General features: G+C 38.6%; 1 protein-coding gene across 1 annotated transcript; it reads left to right on the top strand.

The window, feature by feature from the left end:
* Positions 1-7,375: 7,375 nt before the first annotated feature.
* LOC146169302 (uncharacterized) lies at positions 7,376-20,099 on the top strand. The gene is made up of 8 exons (XM_083386544.1): positions 7,376-8,164; positions 9,262-9,412; positions 10,456-10,594; positions 11,247-11,439; positions 15,977-16,201; positions 17,600-17,750; positions 18,901-19,039; positions 19,627-20,099. The coding sequence occupies exons 1-8, from the start codon at positions 7,965-7,967 to the stop codon at positions 19,818-19,820; spliced, it is 1,392 nt and encodes a 463-aa protein (XP_083242670.1). The 5' UTR covers positions 7,376-7,964; the 3' UTR covers positions 19,821-20,099.
* The last annotated feature ends 2,112 nt before the right edge of the window (positions 20,100-22,211 follow it).

Genomic DNA, 22,211 nt, shown 5'->3' with positions numbered 1-22,211 from the left:
TTTTTGGCAACTAGTTGTTGGACTGCAGCTTATGACCGAGATAAGAACAACACCAACGTCAGAATAAAACACAATTCGGAATAAGGCCGAATAGGACTAATACCTAATGGCATTACTACCGTCTAAGTCAGAATAAGTCCTAAATCCGTCGGAATAAGGCCTAAAAGGTCAGAATCAGGCCTAAACAACAGTTTAACTAACCCCAAATCCCTACCCAAAGTAGCCTACATCACTAACTCCCCTAATAATGTTAATACTAACCCATTTTCTAACCCCACCCATTACCCATCAATAACCCAAAATCCGGTGTCAAAACAGCGGCGCCCTGTCGGCGCCGGTCAGACTAGGGTGTCCAAACGTAGTCACCGAAAAAGGCCGATGCCCAGACCTGGCCCCCGATCGTCAGATACCCTCAACCCGCAGGTCCGGGTGTTATTTTGGCCATTTAGGCCTTCTTTCGGTGAATTTAGGACTTAATCCGATGAATTTAGGACGTATTCCGATGAATCTAGTCTAGGCCTTATTCCGATGAATCTAGGCCTTATTCCGATAAATTTAGGACCAATTCCGATTAAGGCCTAATTCTGATTAATTTAGGCCTTATTCCTACAGATTTAGGTCTTCAATTAATTGTCAATTAGCGAAATTTCCGACAGATTCAGGTCTTTCAATAAAGTATAAATTAGCGAAGCATAACATAAAGAATCAGTAGGCTATTAGGCTAGGCTAGAATAAGCGGTTAATCTGAAGTAGGAAAGTAGGCTACCATTACCTACTACTGGCACAATTTTAATATCCCGTCAGCATAAAATAGATATTTTGATTGATAGCTAATTTACCCCCTAAAACGAGGAAATTTACCCTCAGGGGTAAATTTACCCCAGGTTAAGAAAGGCTGCTATACAGTGTGCCAATTTAGAAATAATTTCAAAATATTAACAACTCGCGTGCCAAACATTTTTCTATGTTTAGTTTTGCACTGGCGGAGTCGGTCCGGCCAAATGTGCAATTTCATTGAGTCCCGAGTCCGGATCAGACTCTAGGCTACAGCCTTATTTCACCGATTTACGTAACTTAAATAAGATGGATTTTCAGCAATCCACTCATAAGGTTCATAGAAAATATGCCACCACATGCTATTCCACCTTCAAAATTTATAACTGTTTGCTGCCTTATTAGTTTCGAAATTTAGTACTGCGCATGCGCACACGTCGGACTCGGGTAGTTTTACCTAGTCTTACTCGAGCCCATGGGCGCCCCCACGGAGGGGCAAGGGGGCACTTGCCCCCCTGGAATTTCAAAATGCGATTATTAGTATTATTTGTAAGTGTAATATGTATTACTTATACACCATCCATTGCCCCCAGTAGCGTATCCAGGAGGGGGGGCGGGAGTTCTTAACCCCCTTTTTGTAAGTGATGTTATCGTTTTTTGTTCGTTTTTGTCATGGTTTAACAAACTGTTGGAAGCGGCGTGCTTTTTAAATAATTGGGCCACGCGTCTTAAGCTAATGCGAAATCAAAATCGAGCGCAAAACGCTGTTTTTCGCCTTCAGTTGTGTCGACCGTAAACGCTGAATAGTTTTTCTCTTTCGTCATTTGTTTAGGTTGACTGATTAGCAAGTGTGTATTCGACAATTGACAACGCTAAGTCAAACGAGTTATACGCAGTATGTTCCTCGCTGTTCGGTCTCTGCGCTAATATCCGATGTTGGTGTAACATCGACATTTGTTTAACTGAAGCAGATTCTTAAAAGGAGGTATAATGGTGACTGTCATGCACGTTTCAAAGTTACCATTTTTAAGTAATGATAGTTAACGCAAAATTAGGCTTTTTAAGCATACTCTAAGACCACAAGCTAAGTGTGCAATGGACACAATTTATTTCCCATCAACCGCAGCTTGTAAATCAGCTGACTTGGCACACAGCTCGACGCAGATGTTGCGCTAATCGTGGCATAATAACACCCGGAAAAAAACGATCTTCGTTTAGTATTGCATGTGGTGAAAGGCGTGCTTGTAATTTAGCGCTAGTTCCGTTCATGGAAAAACTGCGCTGCTGATAGTCGAATTATGTATGATTCTACCACAATAATCACACATATTTCACGGTCTTGGTTTATTTTTTCGCCTGAAGTTAACGATTGCACACTGTGGTTTGGCAGCTGGCGCCTTGCAGGATTGTCGACGACGCACATGCTCGCTTTTGCAGGACGTATTTGACTTTTTCTGAGTTTTTTTATCACGTCTTGCAATCACCATTCTATGAAGTCATACTGTCACTGTTTTATGACGTCATTATTCATTAACGTCAGACGAAAATTAGGGAAATTCCCTAAGTTGAAAATTCAGGACCCCCTTTTTGATTTTCTTACGCCCCTGAATGCCCCCCCCTGGAAAATTTTCTGCGGGCGCCCCTGCTCGAGACCCATCCGACTCCTCAGCGCTGCTGTAATCTGACATCTATTTTACGCATCTTAGGAGACGCCAATAAACCTAATTTCAGAAGTTAAATTCTGTAAAGATACCCTAACTCTGATGAAAATAAAACGAACTGTCACGAACACATAACTGTGCCCGCTACTTTGGAATATACTACGATGCTTTTCAGTCGATACCTAGAGGTGTTAACTGTTAGTTTCGCTTTTCGCTTGGTTTCTTAGTCGCACAAAAACACACGTGCTTACTTTTAAGAATGCCCTGGCTTAACGCAGTAAACATCACGCAATTTTTAGGGCATTGTGACGTAATACGAACGGTTAGTCGTTAACAACAAGTTTAACGCCCACAGAATAAGTTAAATACAACAGTTAAGACGCTAAATTGTGACAGGAACGCTGCAGATCAAACTGGAATTGTGTGCAACCATTTATTTCGCGCAAGTGTTAGTGTTGCGATAGTGGTGGTGTAATGGCTGCATTTTTCAATGTGTAACGTGCGCGTTAAATCATTTGGCGTGCCCTGAAAATTCATCTCGCGTGCCACTTTTGGCACGCGTGCCAGGGGTTGCCGACCCCTGATGTGAGCTATCCTGCACTATGGTTATACCATATTGACCAACAAACATTTCAAAAACGCAACATAACTTGAACATAACGTTTAACAGGTTAGGGTTGGATTATTTAAAAAATTAAAATCGTTTGTTAACTTTCGGATTGACTTTTTGACAAATACTTGTTCAGTTTCTGAAAAGCCTACAATAACTGTATGAGGAAACCAGTTAACAAAAATCGGACAAAAGTTAGTGTTGACCATATTTTTTTTAAATGCAGTGAGTATAGTCTTGATGGATTTATAGGAAAATATAAATACGGCATGCCCGAGATCTTCAATTCAATCGATAATTATATGAATCGATATAAATTCTTTAATCCAATTTGGATTGCAAAGAACAATCAAAATAGAATGTCATTGGATTTGGAATGTATGTACGTAATCCATTGACGAGAAGAAAAATCAATCAAGGCGAGAACGATCCAATATATGGAATACTTATTTCACTCCAAACTTAAACTGTCGAAGGCCTATTCTTAAAAATAATAAAAACATCAAACAGACAACAAAAATATAAACAATAGTGTAATAAATATTGGCAGATTGTACAGCTAATGGTGACCAGTAAACACCTTAAGAAGGCAATTCTATTGGGAAAACTTTGATTTGTCTTAAAACTTTTATAACAAGAACAAATGCGTGAACAGCGTACCATTCTAAATAGCAGAAAACAGTTTGAAGATAGGCCCCAGCCCAAGCGTGCCTAAACCAAGTACGCCACAAGCTTTCTAGCCAAACAGATTTAGGATTTTCGTTCGCAGAGCTTTCAAATTACAGAATTTTACAAAATTTGCTAACTATTAGAACAGGCAGTGCTTTTAAACTTTTTTGAGCTACGAAACACATCCATCATTAAAACAATTGCGGAACACCAAACGAAAGTTTGTAAGTAAGTAATGTTTATTTTTCCGTTGGCGCTAGAATTAAAATACACAAAGCAAACTATGACAAGAAACAAATTGATGCGCGATACGACCGGAGCAGCGATGGGTCCGATGGACCTTCCAGTCAGCTGCACGGTATAATATTACATTAAAATATAATATTACATTAAAATAAACAACAAAACAAATATTTATTTTTTTTTTCTGAGGGTCATATTTGGTCCTGCTGGATGAGTACAAAATTGATATTCGGGATGGGTTGCACTTATTGACAACAGGCACACGCAGTTACAATCCTACTATTACAAAACGAGTCTTATTGTTAGACGTCAACAAAAAAGATTAAGTTGGCGAAACTTTTATTTTAAAGAGTTCCATGTACGAACAAGGGTGTATCTTATAGAATCCAAAACCATCGGCGGCAGGTTATAGTCAGTCGATCACTGCTCCGCTGACGCGTATATTAACAAGTAAAACTCATAGTGAGAAACATGAGTAAAAACAGGATCAGACGTTTTGTTTAGAAGGAAAATATATTTCGCCTAGTGGCATCTTCAGTTCCATAATGTTTCACTTCACTTCCTTTGGTCTAGGAAGACCCACTTAAAAGGAGAATGTACTTCAAAGTGAACGAAGATTAGCGGGAAGCTCGATTTTTTTGCCGTATGGTTAAAATAGTTAAACATATTTGGGGCATGACCCCTTTGTTTAAAAAAGGGGTCGCGGGCCGGATGATTTTCACTGGCGGACCGGATCCGACCGCAGGCCGTAGGTTTCGGACCCCTGGTTTAAGATAAAACTATTAACTTGAAACACCAAATGAAAATAAGACACGCTGTTAAGAATTGGCACAAAAATAATTCGCACGGGCTTAATAAATTGACTTATTTTTAACACGATCTAACACAAATCTGGTTAAAGAAAATCCTTAAAAAACTAGAATAGCATTTGCTGGTGTATAAAGTAAAGTTTTATTATTAAAAAAAGTCTTAATTCGCATTTTTCCATTAGCCTTTAAAAAGGGTTAATATAGTTTTAGGGAAAAAATATACGAGGGCCTACATAGCAAAAGTTTTATCTTCAAAAATCTTCGATTAATCTCGATGTTGTGTTTTAATAAAATACGTAAACTCACAGATAAATAGAATGTATATATTTTTTGAAGTTTATAGCTGTAACTTTTTATTCTTGATCAACTTGGCCGTTTTCCTGCGGCGTTTTAACTACATCCATCGTAAAAGCAACCTAGCTGCCCCCCTCCCCCTCCCCCCCCAAAAAAAAATTGACGATGTGTACGTTTGATTCGAAAAACCCATTAATCTTAAGAAATTTTTGCGTTACTGGCCGCCTATAAATAATGCTTTCTTTCAAAGTCAATTGTTGGCCGCTAGGTGTCAGCGTTTACCCGTGCTGTGTTTGCGCTTAGCTGGTATTGTTCTAGAACAGGGGTCGGCAACCTTTTTCTAGTCGCGGGCCAAAACCAAACTCAGAAAGATCTCTGCGGGCCGCACAAATGTTAACTAAGAATTGTGTTATTTTCATGTTAAAACAACTGTGAATCAGCCGGACCTCGGATCGTAATAACATTTAAGAAGGCTGTAAAGTGTTGGCGCGAAGAGCGAAAAAAAAAGCGTTTGTTTGGTTTAAAATTCGAGTTGACGCACTTGGCTGCCTTCAACGGCGCAACGGTAAAGAAGCGCTGATCTAGGTGAAAAGACAACATTAAAACGTAAACAAACCAGATGTAGAATGATGTCGCGAAAAATTTTCGCACTTACGTAGTTAAAATAGTCAAAAAGTATGTGAAACGGAATCGTGTCTAAATGGTCAAAAGGCGGCGGCCGGATGAATTACATCGGCGGGCCGCGGGCCGTAGGTTGCCGACCCCTGTTCTAGAATTTTAATCTCGTTAACTTTTTAAACGTTGTTCGATCGCATGCGCTTAATTAACAATCGTAGTCAGTTGCATCTATACTTCAAAAAAATGCGGGTCACTTTTATATCTATGTCGTCTTATAAAGAGTTTAGCTAATATGCATTTTTGAAATAGTATCGACAAAAAGACACCTAAACAGACCCAGCAGTGGCTTTCTAAACCGATTGGAAGTCAGATGTTTAGTTGAGGAAATGTAAGCTAAACGTTTTGAGGAAATGTAAGCTACAAGTCATACATTATATATGCAGCCATTATTATTGTGTCCGCCAACTTTTTACAAACAATCGATACAAAATCAGATAGAAAGCTAGGGGAAAGCATCTTTTTTTACGCTCTGTCGGGACGATTTATGTTGGCATTGGCATAGCAAGTTTGGAAAACTTTGCCCTATAAATTGGCGTCAATATAACGTTAACAAAAGTGAAATTAATTACTTAAAGCGAATTCTGCTTTAAAGCTACAAGTTGTCCTCAACAAAATATCAACTGTTTTCATGTTTTAATTGTAAGGGTATCAGGTTGGTAAACTTAATTACAAACAATGACTGAAACGCGCAAATTAATTAGTATTGGGTAGGCACTGGGTATCACCATAGTCGAGTACTACCAAAAACAGCGATTGGCATTGGATATTGATCGATACAATTGGATAAGTCTATTCGGAAATGTTTACATATAGGAAGGGTTTAAGCGACATAACAAGGCAGCATTCGATCAAAATGCAACATCTCATCTTACAAATTTGTTTATCTACCAACGTCAAACAATATAAAAGTTAACAAGACGTTTTAAATGTAAGAATAATAGGACATGAATGAATGCTTTTGCATCCAACGATATTTTCCAGCTTATTAATTAAACATTATACAAACCGTTTGAAAAAAATAGCAACATTTACCTCGTCCGTGGTCAGCCTTTAATTTCCGCTTACTGCTACAGTATATGTAGCGTGTTACCAGGTTGTAGGAAGTTGACGTATGGAGTAAGAGCTCGACGTTGGCTATATTTTACAGAGATGTGCTTGTATTGGACAACCACATATTCGTTTGGGTTTTGCAGGGTGCGTCAGAGTGCATTAAATTTCATTACTTGTGTGATAGATGGCAGCACGGATTACTGTTAATCAACCCCTCAGAAAATTGCAAATATTCCCTGAAGAATTATATTGGGCCGTGGTTGGCTCATTGCAAAGATTAACGCCACGCTCTAGCTAGGTAATATATGATAAGTCAGGCGTGGCGTGCTCGATTCCCACTTTCGCAAATCATCCAAACGCGAACTTACTGTTGAAATACGCTGACAAAGTGTCACGCAAGACAAGCCGCTCGGTAGGGCCACGCGGCCTTACAGTCGTCATCAATAATGAACTGTTGTCATGGTGTTGCGTCACGGTGTGTAACGGTAAAACTTTCCACAGAGTTTTCGAAAATGACTCCGCGTGTTTTTGAAAAGTGCGCAGTCATCGTACTCCACTTTTGGCACAAAAGGCGGCGGCAGTTTGAAGGTTCGTCAGTTACTAATAGGCTCTAAGTCGCACTAGGATTGCGCAGCGATGAAGGTTTGCAGAGGGTTGTTTGATCTAAATTGTTCCTGCTGCTTTTAGCTTATATTGTATGGGCGAAAGAATAAAATCAACGCGGGTCGACTGGTATTGTCTTTTACGTTGCAGTGGCAAATAACAATGTTGTAGGAATACTGCAGAGCTGGTGCGGTAGTGTTTGGAAACAACGTTTCTGGCAAACAAAATTTGTTAAAACTGCTACTTAGCTGCTTATGCAGGCTGTGCTCCATGTACCTGTGAGATAACTAATTATTATCTCAGAGGTTAAATTGTGATAAAAAGGTCCCAACATTTTCTTGTGAACACACAGCTTGCCCTTTGATTAAAATTTTTTGAATTATGGCCCAGCAGTCTCTTTGAGTTTTTACACACGAACAGCTGAATAGGTGGGCTGAACCTAGCTCAACGCGAACGCAAAAGCAGGAAAGTGGGCATGCGGGTTATTGCCTGAACAACAATCAGTACTTTGTTTAACTTTGCAGATCCCCTGACACTATTCACTAACATCGACAAAAAACGATTAAAAGCAAGATGGGTATTGAATTTTACTTCAACGAGTTTAGCCCACCCAGCCGCATGGCCTGGACTGTGCTGAAGGCTCTTAATGTTTCATTTGAGGCTAGATCGCTTGATATCCAAGGAGGTGAACATAAAACACCCGAATTCGCGGCCGTCAATTCAAGGGTGAAGGTTCCGGCTCTAAACGACAACGGTTACTGCATCGCCGAAAGGTAAGCAGATCGGAAAATTCCGATAGAACCTTGCTGATCGACATGTCAGTATTTGCATTATCTCAATGCTGGGCTCTATTTTTCCTTATGTTGGATAGTTAGTTTAAACAAGGACATTAAAGCCCTCAATTGATTTTGGTTAAGACCAACGTGGAATTTGGAAGATATTTTTTATTACCCAACTAGCAATAACGTTTGTTGAACCAATTGTTTTGTGTGCCACACCAACTGCATTTACGTTTGAGATTAAAGGTGTTTACGTGTTATACCCAACCAAAGAGGTTACATTTTCCAAACCGAAGGTTTGTCCAACCAAAAGCTTAAAAAACTGGCGATAAGGAATGCTTTTGTAAAGGGCGTTGTCGCTCGCTTCGGGGTTGACTGTGTTTGGCCGTTCGTGTAATTTGAGCGGATGTAGTCAACGCTGTACCTCATTGTCCTGTGGTTGGTTTTGCACCTAGGGCTAGTAATATTGAGTTTTCACATAAAGCAACTACTTTAAAATAAAAGTATTGTCAGCGCGCCTTTGCTGTTGTTTTGCATTCCCATCACATCACGTTTCTGGGTCAAGCCCTGTAGCTAACACAATGGTTCAAAGTTCAAAGTTTGTTTAGGCAAACTGTCACGCCTTGTCACGACTATACTGGATTAACGAAAACAATGTTAATATTAAATAACTTGATTAAAATTTAATCCTTATCGAGATAGCGCAAAGTATTATGACTGTGTGACGCACGTCTTTTAATAGAACCACCTATTATAGTGCCATCTTGGCAATTGTTCGCGAATTGCAAACCTCATAACTCACAAGCGTAAAAGATGTAGAAATTAGTTCGAGTTATTCACGTCATAAACGCATTAAACATTTAGAGTGGAGCTCGCAATCAGTCGTAGTTCAGCTAAGCACAGAACAAAAAGCGGTTACAAAAATATCGCAAACAAACGATTGGGTAAAGCAATATACATCTTACACCGATAATGATGATTGCTTTTGCCGTTTGCTGATTCAGACTATTAATCACACATCCACTGCATTGACAGCTATAATAACCCTACCACAAATCGGTCAGAAAAAATGATTCTTTTACTTGTTCCAGTCGGGCCATTGCCACGTACCTTTGTGCAAAGTTCGAGGCCAAAAAGTCTGACGCCGAGCGCCTCTACCCAGTCGACCTTCAGGCGAGGGGTAATGTCGACCGGTTGCTCTACGTCAGTGAGAATGTGAACGACGCCGTGCATGGCTACATGGTAAGCATAAAGGCCAATATAGACGTACCTAATTTAAGGTTTTCTGTCGGCAACTTTGCTAATTCTCACATGAGTTTGTATTTTTGGTTGTCCAGATTTGGTAATTTGTTTTTCAACTACAATGTCTACATTAACATTTGTGTGTCGAACAACTATGACATAGTTTTAAGCACCAATACACACTAAATAGTAGTTTAAAGACCCGCTGTGATAAGAATACGGGCTGATCACGCTTATTTCGTGCTATTTATGTCCAGTCCTGATATCCGTAATGACTACATAACTCTGTGGGGTTTACCGTTATTATAGGCACACGGTAATTGGTCTGATAGACGACCATTATTTTAAAGAATTCTGATCCTGGTATTTTTTCTTTATCTCAGGCATCGCGCTTTGTTGAAATTTGTAGACACTTCACTCGCTCATTGAGTGAAAAAACGTTGGCCAGCGTCAGTAATTCGAGATCACGACTGTCAAATACAACGGCTCCCAACCTTTTTGTTGTCGCGACCTTCTTTTTAGTTTTTAAATAGCAACGCGACCCCCAATTTCAGTGTATTGTACATATAGCAAAATGTTCAAATTTGTAGACAAAGTGTTTTAAAAATTGGTTGTTCAAGAGGGGAACATGTTGTTATTCATCACCGTTCTATTTGTATTGGAAAAAGGCCGTTAGACTATATACTTCGGCTTTGGATTGAAAACAATATGTATCGTCATAAACTGAAATGATTCAATAAAGTAAATCCCATCCACAATTGTTAGATCGAGGTCGTTGTTGTTCCTTCTAATGATAAAATTGTAGTTTGTATTTTTGTAGTCGGCCATCCCCTTAATATTCAGCTAAAGCTGGCTTATATGCGGTGCCTCAGGTGTTCAATCACGTACTAGGAACTAGTGCCTACATCTAATTAAAAAACGTTAAGAAATTAAGGATAAATATCGCACATTAGTAAGTGGAGCCTGGGTCACGCAAGGACACAGTGGCTGAGGGAAACAACAACAGGCTATAATCAGTTTAAAAACGCGCGATTTTTGTGTAGAACACGGGCGCGGTTTTATTCGGCAAGGCAACGTCGGTCAACGAAAGTAAGCTGGAAGATCTTCACAAGAATTTGGCCCTGGTCGAAGGCTACCTGAAAGGCAACTGCTTTATAACCGAAGGACATCTCACCCTGGCAGGTTGGAAGATAAGCCTCGCACAATTAATTTTTTGTAAATAAGCCTGCTAAGAAAGCATTCCAGTATTGTAAACAAGTTACTTTGAAACAACTTTCCAGTCAATACGTCCATAAAACAATCTGTGTTGGAGTAATATTTTTGTGAAATATTAGGCCAATTCCCAGTTCGATTTGCATAAGACAAACAACCGTCATACACATAACATTTAATGTGCACGGTACTGTCTCATTTAACCGTGTAATTATAGAGATTTGGCAAACTTACAGCAAAGTGGTTAGTGTTGATTTAATAATAAGGGCGCAATTTACAGATTTTATGAAACTGGATTGCCTTCATTGTTATACTTTTAGTGAACGCTGCCCGTTTTTCTATTTTTTGCTTCGTATAATTAGGTTAATTGAAGCTTCCCCTGAAAAACTATAGTGCATTTTGATAGCACCAAAGATGATTTAGTAATGTACGTAAAACAAGAGTTTGTTAAAAAAAACACGGCTAGAAGTAGATGTCAGAGTATTAGCTGCATACCGTCAGATGCCTGGCGGGTATAAACCGCAGGATCGTCCTAACACGACAGATATTCGATCTCTTTATTAACCATAGCTCTATTCTTGCTAACAGACCGATCTTACCCTCTTGAATTAAATCGCTGCAGATTTCTTCATGTCTTGTCCCCTGTTTCTGCTTCCCGCTACGGGCTTTGACGATTACTCAGCCTACCCCAGTATCAAGCCCTGGCTGGCGAAAATCAACGCACTTCCTTACTTCGACGAAGTAAACAAAAGCGGGACAGAGAAGTTGTGCAATTTCTACAAGTCGAAGCTGGTGGCAAACCAAACTGCAGAAAAGTGATCTCATATAACCCCGATTTGTATACTATACTGCAATCTGTACTCAGATGTTTTCGTGTTTACTAACAAAACATAATAAACCATTTTTATGCACATTTCTGTTGTTTTAGTAGAGATGATCTGTTTTGAACATCCGTTAAAGAAGGTCGTATATAATGTTTTGACGTTTATAAAGTTGTAGGCGTGTTTACCCCAAACATTAAGGTTAAAACACGTAAATTTTGTTACTTGCGGCCATATTGCAAAGACGGCAAAATCGGGACATGCATTAAATAATTTATTTTGACAAAATGTGAATCGATATAATTAAGAGTTTAGAAAACGGCCGGCATTTTCGTTCATACATAAAAACGGAATACATTTGTCCGAAGCGCAAAAAATAAAATTAATATATAAGCTATAAGTTAGTTAAATATTTGTTGAAGAGAAGGCCACAGTACAAAGGAAGCTTTTTGAAAAAAAAAATCGGGTGGAACTTACGATAAATTCTTTAAAAACTTCCTCAGGCAGATGATCGGAGGGCACCAACCGATTTGTGAGGGGAACACTTTTTATATGGTGAATGGACCTATATGCTGTCCGCTTGCAATTAGGTCTGCCTTCAAGACGTCCTTTCTTTATATTACATACATATGCGATATGTGGGTATATAAAAAGTGAAGTTTTGTTCAAATACGTATTTTGGCTTATTTTGTTATCGTTTGAGATATAATTTTTAGGTGTGACCCTGAAAATTTTTAGACCGGGTTGGTGTGCACCGATCTAGTACAATTATGTCAGTAAACGTAAATTGAACCTTGAACTTTGAACAATTGTGCAAGCTCAGCGTTTAAAAAAGAGATAAGGATTTGTTCGACTAAACCCGCTTGAATGCATACAGTACTTAAAATTAAATAAAAGTTTGCATACGCTCAAGACAACGCAAATAAACAATGTGTTTTAATGTCGTTTAGCGGTGTCCTGTTGTAAAAGAAATGCAAGAAACAAAGAATCACTACAAAACAGAAATAGTAACAGCTTCTAAATTTAACGTATGGTGAACATAACTCGGAACCAATGTCCTCTGTTGAACCAACTGTCCAACATAAAATAAAGCAGAATCCGCAGTATATAAAAAAATCAATTCCTTAAAAACGTGGAGCTCAAGATTCTATTGGAATTCTCTTGTCTGCTTACCTTTCACCGATGCAATTGTCGTTCAGAGCCGTCACTTTGCTCCTTGCGTTGAAGGTCGCGAATTCAGGCGTTAAATATCCCTTCATTTGGAGATTAGGCCGTTTCCCCTTAAATGGAACTTTGAGAGCCTTCAGCTCCATTCAGACTATGCGACTGGGTAAGCTGGCCTCGTTGTAATAAATATCTATTCCCATTTTACCTTTTGTACGGGTTTTGTTGCCGGCAAAGGGATATCTGCAAAGTTAACATATTGATTGTTTGGCAATAAGCCCGCGTGCGAATGATGTGACCTTGACCTTCAAATATTCTGTTTTTTTGTCCCGAGCTGAATTCGCTGAACCTATCGTTTAGCACACCTAGGCTTTTGGTGTGTAAAAATTCAATATCCGCATTGGCATACAGCGGTCACTGGGTACTACACTTAGAACATATTTAGCCAGGGGAAAGGGTATGACGTTTACACATTTGTAATCCCTACGTTTGTTTTTTTACTAATTTGCACAATAAAACCAAATCATTAAGGCTGCTCGATCGTAGTTGCGAAGGGCCGATGGATAACTGTCGAGCATGCAAATCTTAGCCTTTTTCTCTTGTAGCAAACTGGGTTATACTTTGCACATTTCTTAAACTGCTGAGTCATTCTTGAACACTACATCGCAGACAGATTAACGGTTATGCACCTTTGCGTCAAGGTTTTCACATATTTGTCAAATTAAAGGTCGATTTTTTACTGATCTGAATGCTAGCGTTTGGGTTCGATAAGACCAGTGCCCTTCAACTGATACGTACTGGACTGTTCAAAAATGTGCTTGTGTGCTCGAGTATGAAAGTGTGCACAGGGGTGTGAGAAAAATTTGTCAAAACAAATGTTTTTTAACACACAGCACAAGAAAGAATTTAATCTAGATTTTTCTCAATTTGACGCGTACTGCATATCATAAGCAGCCAGCCAAGAAGCCATTATTAAATTATTAGTAACAGGAGCTGGTGTTTTTTGGGACGACACTGTTTTTTTTTCTGAGACCCTTAAACGATAACCCACATCGTCATAAAAGATGTTATCTTAAAAACATCTGCGGTTTTTGAGCTTACTGAAAAGTGTTTAAACATGCAGTTCGACAAGTAAAATCCTGAGCGCGCTGGAAACATATTTCAATTACAAAGGGAGGTGACACATTGCGAATTAAAATATTATCACATGCAGCCCAATGCTCTAACAATGGCATTTATTAGGGTTATTTTGGCAAAGAAAGTCGGGGGTCGATGATTTCACGACTTTACACCTGTTTGGCTGCACACGCACCAGCACTATGGACAGTTAAAAATTACTTTATTTAGTCTAGCAAACAAAAAACTGGGTTATTAGGCGGGATTGCGTTTTGTAGAGAATGTGAGTTTGTGGGGCACGAGTTTGATTGTTGAACTTATTTTAGTTTATTCAACAGAAGAACGTTGTAAATGACGCTTACGTTTTGACTCCAACTTCAAGGTGCGTATCTAACTCGCAAGCCGCCACAAGACGTTCTGGTGATTAGAATTGTATTAGTTGATGAACGAACAACCTGTTTCAAACTATAGATCGGCGAAACAAGTTAGCATATAGCCGCTGTAAACAGTACAAGTCGATAGCTAAGAAGACGTTGGTTTTCAAGCGGATAGCGGTCTTAAGTACACAAATCCAAATGCTGCAAATGACCGCACAGAGAAAATGCGGAACAAGCCATTAAGCACTTAAAACTTTGGTGCGAGTTAGCGTTGCTTAGACATAGACAATAATTCTGTCACATATCTAGGATATGTTAGAAAACACAGTAATTTAAACAGGGTCCTGGTATTGACGTTATATTTAATTTTAAAAGACGAAAATCATGACATCGTCAACATGACGTCTTTTCGGTTAATAACCTGTATGGGCTACGATCTGTTACTATTGGATATGGCTTATCGGGTCATTTTTATTATTAAAACAAAGGGTTTTAATTGACTTAAAAGGCCATAGAAGTGAAATCGTGATGTTGGCATGCGAACAGGTTTTTTATTGTGTTGCTCCACGTCGATTAACCGTAAAACTGTTTACAGATAAAGTTTTAGAGAGTGACTTGGCAGTTTTTGAAAGGTGCATAGGTATCGCATTGCGGCGGAAGTCTAAAGGCTTGCCAGTATAGGTAAAAAAGGCGACGGTTCAACAGCCCGAGAGTATAGGCCCTTGTCGCACTACAATTGGGCAGCGATGATTTACAGAGTGCTGTACGATTTATAAATAGTCGACGCATAGTTAAGAGAAGGAGAGAAAAAATGAAACGATGGTTGGCTCTTAATGAATGTACTTTGCTGTGTCAAATAATGATGTTTTGGGTATACTTGGAATACTGCAAATCTGTTAAGTTGGTATTTGAGAACAACGTTTTTTGTCAACAAAATGTATCGAGAATGTTGCTTAGGTGCTTAACCAGGATTAGGTATACCAGCTAGAGCAGCAGTTCTCAACAAGTGGACCATGGCTCACTGGTGGGCCACAGACCAATTTAAAAAAGCTAGATTTATTGAAAATTTAAGTTTCATTTATGTCACTATACCTAATTTTACAGGAATAACGGCTAGGGGAGGAATTGAGAAGGAATGTAAATAAACGTTAATTTATTGTTCAGAAGCAAGTACCTCACTAATGCACGGTTGAATAAATAATCTGTATTAATATATGCTCCGCTATTTTTTGTTCTAAACCCTTTTTTAAGTTTGTTCTATCATAAAAATTGATTGGGCCACAGCATTTTTATGCAAATGAGCCACGAAATAAAAAAGGTTGAGAACCACTGAGCTAGAGCCTATATTGTTCAAATCAGACGAAATACAAATTGCTACACAAACTTAGCCTTCTGTGCCTTATCCCTTGAATATTGTTTTTATTTTAGGGCTCAGTGAATGCTGCTAATACGACGGTTAATTTTTACACACTTAAGGCTGAAGGTGATTTCAATGGTATAAATAAGGAAAGAACGCGCAAATCAGGAAAGATAGAAGAGCGCACATTTGCATACGGGTTTACTAAATAGCAATCAGTATTTTTAATATTAGCAGACCACCTTTATAATTATAAACATGAGCAAACAAACATAATTCAGACTTTTTTTGTCCTAATTACATTTAGTTTGTCATTCACCTTTAAATAAGATACCCATTTAAACTTGAGTATGAAATATAATCAGTGTCAACACTAACTATATGTGTAAGCGATTAGGACGGAAAAGCCTACTGAATATTTGCTTGATGGTCATTTATGTGTCATAGGGCGCCGAGATACCGTGTTCATAAACAATTAGTTTGCCTTTTATAAACATTTGTTTTTTGTTGTTAACAGCAATAAAAAAACGAATAAAGTCAACATGGGGATTACATTTTACTGCATCGATCGAAGCCCACCAAGTCGCATGGTCTCCATGGTGCTGACAGCTCTCGAGATTGCACATGAGGCAAAACACATCGATCTTAAGAACGGGGAACATAAGACACCGGCATTCGCGGCCATGAACGCCAGGTGCAAGGTTCCGACCCTGAAAGACGGCGACTACTGCATCGCCGAAAGGTATAAGCCAATTGGAAAAAAACCCTACTGGTCAATGTTGCGTGACATCCAAGGCCAACAAGTTACAAAAGCCTTTCTTTGGCTTTGGCCAGTGGTTCTTAAACTTTTGTAGCGTGCGGCACACTATAAATTGAATACAAAATCTTGCGGCACAATTTCTACAAAATGTATAGTTGCTTCACCATACTTAGTACGCACCAGGCATTAGGTAAAAGTATCAATATATATTATAGTAATACTGAACCCCCGAACCATTGGTGCTTGTCGGCATAAGAAGAACAAATCAAGGCCCAGTAAAGAGTTATAAAATTCTTTTAAAACCCCAAAAAGCTATTAAATAAAACAAGCTAAAATATAAACAGCACCCATAAAAAGCCTTATGCCGAAGAAGCAACCAAAATTACCAACTTATGTATGTTGGGCTTTCTCACTGGTATTTGTTAACGGCTGTTGGCGGCTTTGTACATGCTTTGTCTTGGACCGTGGAGTGGTTGCACGTTAACTTCGTTGGTGTACATTCAGCGCTGCGGTGCATCGATTTTTGCGATGCTTGCACGAATGGAAAGTTTTCGAGTGCGGCGAGCACGCTAGGTCGCTCACTCAATCGCTATTACCCGAGCAGAACTTGTTTGCACCGAGGGCTCGTATTGTTTGGACTAGTCAGCACTTTTAAAGCGACATCTAAGTATTAGCCTATTGCCGCATTATTTTTGTGACAGGACACCTTTACACAAAATACAAACCAAAATGCCACGTGTTGCCAAGGATATACGTTTTGACCGCTACTTTGTATTACATCCCAGCGTCGTTGCAGCTTGCTGAATGCCCTGCGGCAGACGCAGAGGTTTAAAGTGCAAATGTTCTGACCAATGCCTATGGTGCGTTTAAGGGATTGATGGTAGTGTCAATATTTGAAACCCTCGTTAAAAATTAATCGTAAGCGAAACGGCGTACTATTAGTAGTAGATTGGTTCTATAGTTTGTGGAGAATTTCGATACAATGCTTTCCATATCACAAAACCCTGTAACGGCCAAACTCGCACCGTGTAAACCAAGAGTTGAGTAAAATATACAATTATGCTACTAACACAGATTGATGGAAATGAGCTTGATATTTGAGTTATAATTACTAAAAATGCAAACAAATTTTATGAAAAACAATATACTATGGCATTACTTATTTCTACCTTTAAGAAACAGGTTGGTTTTAAAAGTGAAAAGACAGTTACCCTCTCATCTACCTCCAATGTATTTTATACCGATTTGTTTACAGTTGCCGCAGTGTCCGTTTCGCTTTATAGCTTTAAAAGCACCATTGAGCAAGATACTTGTTTCATGGCAAATCTCTATGGCCCTATTAAAAATACTGGTGACAAGTCTGTATTTTACTTGTTCCAGTCGGGCGATAGCCACGTATCTTTGCGGCAAGTTTGAGGCGGATAAACCAGACGCTGAGCGCCTCTACCCGGCCGACCTGCAGGCGAGGGGTAACGTCGACCGGTTGCTCTACGTCAGTGAGAACGTTAACGATGCCGTACATGGCTACATGGTAAGCGCCAGTATTTTCACTTAAGTACACCTAAGTCACTGTTTTTAAATGACTTGACTTGACTTAAGTCCTGTGACTAAAATGACTTGACAAGTAAATTTGCTTGGACTTAAGTAATTTTCTCAAATACCTTAGTTTAAAATAAAGTGTTTTCAATAAATGTTTTTGAAAAAAATTGGGTTATTTATTTTAATTTGTTGTACGTAAAACAATGACTTGGGTAACTGATGACCTGGGACTTTATTTGGACTAAAGTCCATTCAAAATGACTTGTTTACAACACTGATAAGCATTGATGCGACCGGCGCTGTATTGGAGTCAAACATTTGTTTGTTTAGGATTTTGAGGTATAGTGTCGATTTCGCTAAATTTTTGCGTTGTACTTAATCTCGATAAACTTTAGGCGATAATTTATTTTAAATGCAACTTAACCTTTGTCACACACAAACAAAGGGAACAATAAAGTATTAAAACGTTTAAAGACCTGCTGTAATTAGATCGCGTAAAATACGGCTATGATTTATCAAAGTGTAGTCCCTAAATCCTGAAAAATGACTACATTAACAGGGTTTTGTGTACAAGTTCGTCGACATGAATAAGGATCAGTATTATACGATATTTTATACAACGTGCTTTGCTTTTTAATGGCTTGTTCTTTTTGATAAAAGTGTTGTGTGTTGTTTACATTGGTAGACACTTTATCTGTGCCCATTAAGGGACAAACAGTCGGTCGTCGTCATCAAATCAACTATAAAAATGGGTTTAAAAGAATTATATTTAATGCAATTCAATTAGCAATCAACCCTGTTCTTTTTAATTAGGTTCTGGTTTTGCAAAAAAAAGATAAAGAAACAGTTGTGAAAGGAGTTTTCTTGGACGCAACCCAGCTTGCAACTTATAAAATCACGTATATAAAATTACTGTTGACACTCCCAAATCCTAAAATTTGACAGATGTATAGCCAAGCCTAGTTGAGCTAATATTGAGCTAAAATGGCGAGTATATTTGGTCCTATGCATTTGATCACGTACGAAGGGTTCTGGACATATAATGCCTTACTACTATACACATGAATGAAGACAGAGGAAACCAAAACTTCAGGTTGTGATCGGTTTGAAATGGCCACGTGCTAAATGTGACTTATATGCAGAACACGGGAGCGGTTATCTTCGGCAAGGGGACGTCCGTTAACGAGAACAAGCTTACAGGTCTAAAAACCACACTGGCCCTGGTTGAAGGTTACCTGAAAGGCCACTGCTACATCACCGAAGGACATCTCACACTGGCAGGTCTAGATATGTTTTTTAAAATGTTTTCGCGTCTTATCTATAATATATCAGCTTCACGTTTTTAAAGATGCTTAGGATTACCGCGTACCGGCAGATTGGTCTGATTTGTTTAGTTGTTTGCAGTAGGGCTACCGGCACGCATATGAGCAATGAAAAACACTAGGCATACTGGTATATTTCAAGTCATCAAATTCTGTTTTTTCCAAATTCGAGATTCAAACCAAATCTTAGCGAATTAACTATGATGTAGTATTTATTGATTTATTGAAATCTAAGGTTCCAGCTTAAAATACTAACTTGCCCCTTAAACAAATGGGCTTTCTTAAGGGTGTTTAATATAGCCCATATAGCGCTACGGAAAGGTGACTAAAATATCCGTTTTGAAACAACCACAGGTTTAAGCGGATTTTTAAATATTGGTTGTGCACCTTATCAAAAAAATGGTTGTGCACATTATTATACTGTAGGCCTACTTTATTTTTGAAGTCATGGCAGATGTTTTGTTGGCTGATTTACTAGCATTTACCAGCAAAGTTATTGAGGTGCACGTATCAGTTTTTAATTTTGTTTTGACTGAATTACTGTAGATTTCTTTATGGCATCGCCCCTGTTGCTTCTTCCTGTTTGTGGCTTCGATGATTTCTCAGCCTACCCCAGTATAAAGCCCTGGCTGGAGAAAATCAAGGCAATTCCATATTTCGACAAAGTAAACAAGAGCGGGATAGAGGAGTTATGCAATCTCTACAAGTTGAAAATTGCTGAGAACATTAAAGCAAGCTAAACTGTACTAAAGTCTTATTCTACTTCTGTCTGTATCAACTTGTTTTGTCAAATTAAGAGAAATGTTTAGAGCTTTGTCAATTGTTTGTGGGAGAGCAAAGCTTTTCTAGACTTTATTCACGTTTACAACAAATGTAATAAAGGTTAAAGAGTTAATTTGTTGTTTAATGTCTAATACAGGGGTTCGAAATCTTTTCGTTCTCACAAACCCATAAAACGAAAATTGAAATTTAATTCTGCCAAACTTAGTGCTAATAAATAATAACAAAAAAGAATGGAACCTCATAAAACAAGTAAGAATACCTGCTGTTCCGTTGATCCAGTGCGCCAATATGCAACTCTAAACGTGTTGTTTTATATGTAATTTGTGCATTATCAGTTGCGTTTAATTTGTTTGTCAGAGTGTAGCTCAACTCAGTAACTTGAATCAATGGTATCATAGCGGGCCATAGAAGTTATAGAACAAATTTATGTATTTTACAACACAGAAATTTTCCAATTGCGTGCTGACAAAAAAAAGTTACCCCCTATATAAACCGTGCAGGTGTTTGGTAATGCCGCCATCCATTGTCAAAATTCATATAAGAACTCTTTCTGTCGTTGCGGTTTGGCCCCGCCAGAAACAAAGGTCAAAAATTACTTGTCAAACGGAAACCGTTCTAGCATTGAAGGCAATTCATGTCAACGGTACCTTTAATAAAACATTATTTAAAACTTTCTAAACAATGCGACAGTGCCTTTCTTAACGTGACCGGGATACAATATTTAATCCTTCTGAAACATGTTGGTTAATTCGAATTTTAATCGATCAAACTAAAATACAAAATCAGTCTTGAAACGGCAAGAAGTTTGGCAGTTCCAAAAGTTAAAAATAATTCAGCCATCTGACAAAGAGACCCAAACTGGGCCCTGCGCACAACGCTACTGCTGAACCGTAACGTGGACAGGACAGTACAATCATGGGTAAATGTGCAACGGATTCGCGCAATTACATCGTTCCGTCTCATTGCTGACGCTTAGTTGAATTTTAAGATGAATCGATCAGGTCGGTGCTATACGGCAAACGCGGACTAGGGTCATTATTAGGACGATTTAGTAAATGTTTTAACGCAAGTAAATATTAAATAAGCTACACGTGAATACTACATGTCTATTGTGGATCAGTATAACCCCAGCTATGCACACAAATTGTACCCACAACAAAATAAAATTGTTTGAGTATAGGAAGACCGGGGGGCCTTAAAAATAACTCAATTATTAGAAAAGTTGTAGATGTAGATATCCTGTAAACTTTTAAGCAGTGGTCAGCAACCCTTTTCTAGTCGCGGGCCCCCAACTCAGAAAGGTGTTGTGTACGAAATAATATTTGACTATAGCTGATATAACTCTACAAAGTTCTCAGCGGGCCGTTATAAGTTTTGAATAATACTTTGTTAAAACGTGTATAGTTGCAAGCATTTTATTACAACTGTTAATCAGGCGAGGACCTCGTACTTTTTGCATTTAAGCATGGTTTTAATTATACTACATATAAAAAAAAGTTTAACAAAAAATACAAAGAAAAAGTATAACAAAAATACGTGGTAAATTTAATCGTTAATCTATAGTTTATGGCGTAATTTGTATAGGATTGTCATACTTTCCATAGAGATTTTACTATTTAAAATACGCAAGAACAAGTGCGCACTACAAAAAAAATGTATTCAGATATACAAATGGATTAAACTTTCTTTGTTGATAGTTCCAGTAAGGCGTCTTAAAGCTGAACGATTATCCTTTAAAACGCAAACATACCTACTAGACGATTAGTTTGCAAAGTTACGCTGTTAAAAAGTCAAAATATTGGAAACTGCGTATGCCTTTTGCTCAGTTGCGGAAGAGGTGGCGAGCCTGACAATTTACATTGGTCGGCCGAATGCCGACCCCTGCTTAGTAAACTTCGCTTGTGCAATTTTGTATGTTGTAAAATATTTGTACGTTAAACAGTGACGAGAATAGACCCAGCGCTTTAAAAAGCATGTCGTGTGATCAATGATCGTTCTGGAATCGAAGTGAAAAAAGGCAAAAATCACTGAATCATAGAGTTAATATTGCCCATCCACTATGAACAAACAGTGAGAGAAGGCGAGGTGCCCCATTGAACTGGTGTCGTCCGCATCGACTGTGCAAACTAAACTAGTACAGTTTTCTTTTCATACTAATTTTTCGCAGGATTGTGATGGAATACGAAGGAGAATCATCTATTTAGTCACAAACAACCGTTGCTCACCTGCACTTTAGAAGTTTCGCGGGGGAGAAAGGCTAGTTTTTACTAAGGCTTATAAGAGACTGAATGTTTGGAACAGCAATTTCAGATAGGGGCCTTCGCCGAGTCAAAGTTTACATGTAGATT

Source organism: Ascidiella aspersa, chromosome 1 (genome assembly GCF_963924565.1).
Source record: "Ascidiella aspersa chromosome 1, kaAscAspe10.2, whole genome shotgun sequence".
NCBI classification, from domain to species: Eukaryota; Metazoa; Chordata; class Ascidiacea; order Phlebobranchia; family Ascidiidae; genus Ascidiella; species Ascidiella aspersa.
Note: the sequence above shows the minus strand (reverse complement) of the source record. Positions and strands in the feature narration are given on the sequence as shown.

Bases quoted from the DNA above. Each gene is read 5' to 3' on its own strand.
- LOC146169302 (XM_083386544.1), top strand. From the start codon at position 7,965: ATGGGTATTGAATTTTACTTCAACGAGTTTAGCCCACCCAGCCGCATG. The intron at 9,413-10,455 runs GTAAGCATAAAG...ATTTTTGTGTAG, and splicing joins ACGCCGTGCATGGCTACATG to AACACGGGCGCGGTTTTATT. The intron at 19,040-19,626 runs GTCTAGATATGT...GAATTACTGTAG, and splicing joins AGGACATCTCACACTGGCAG to ATTTCTTTATGGCATCGCCC.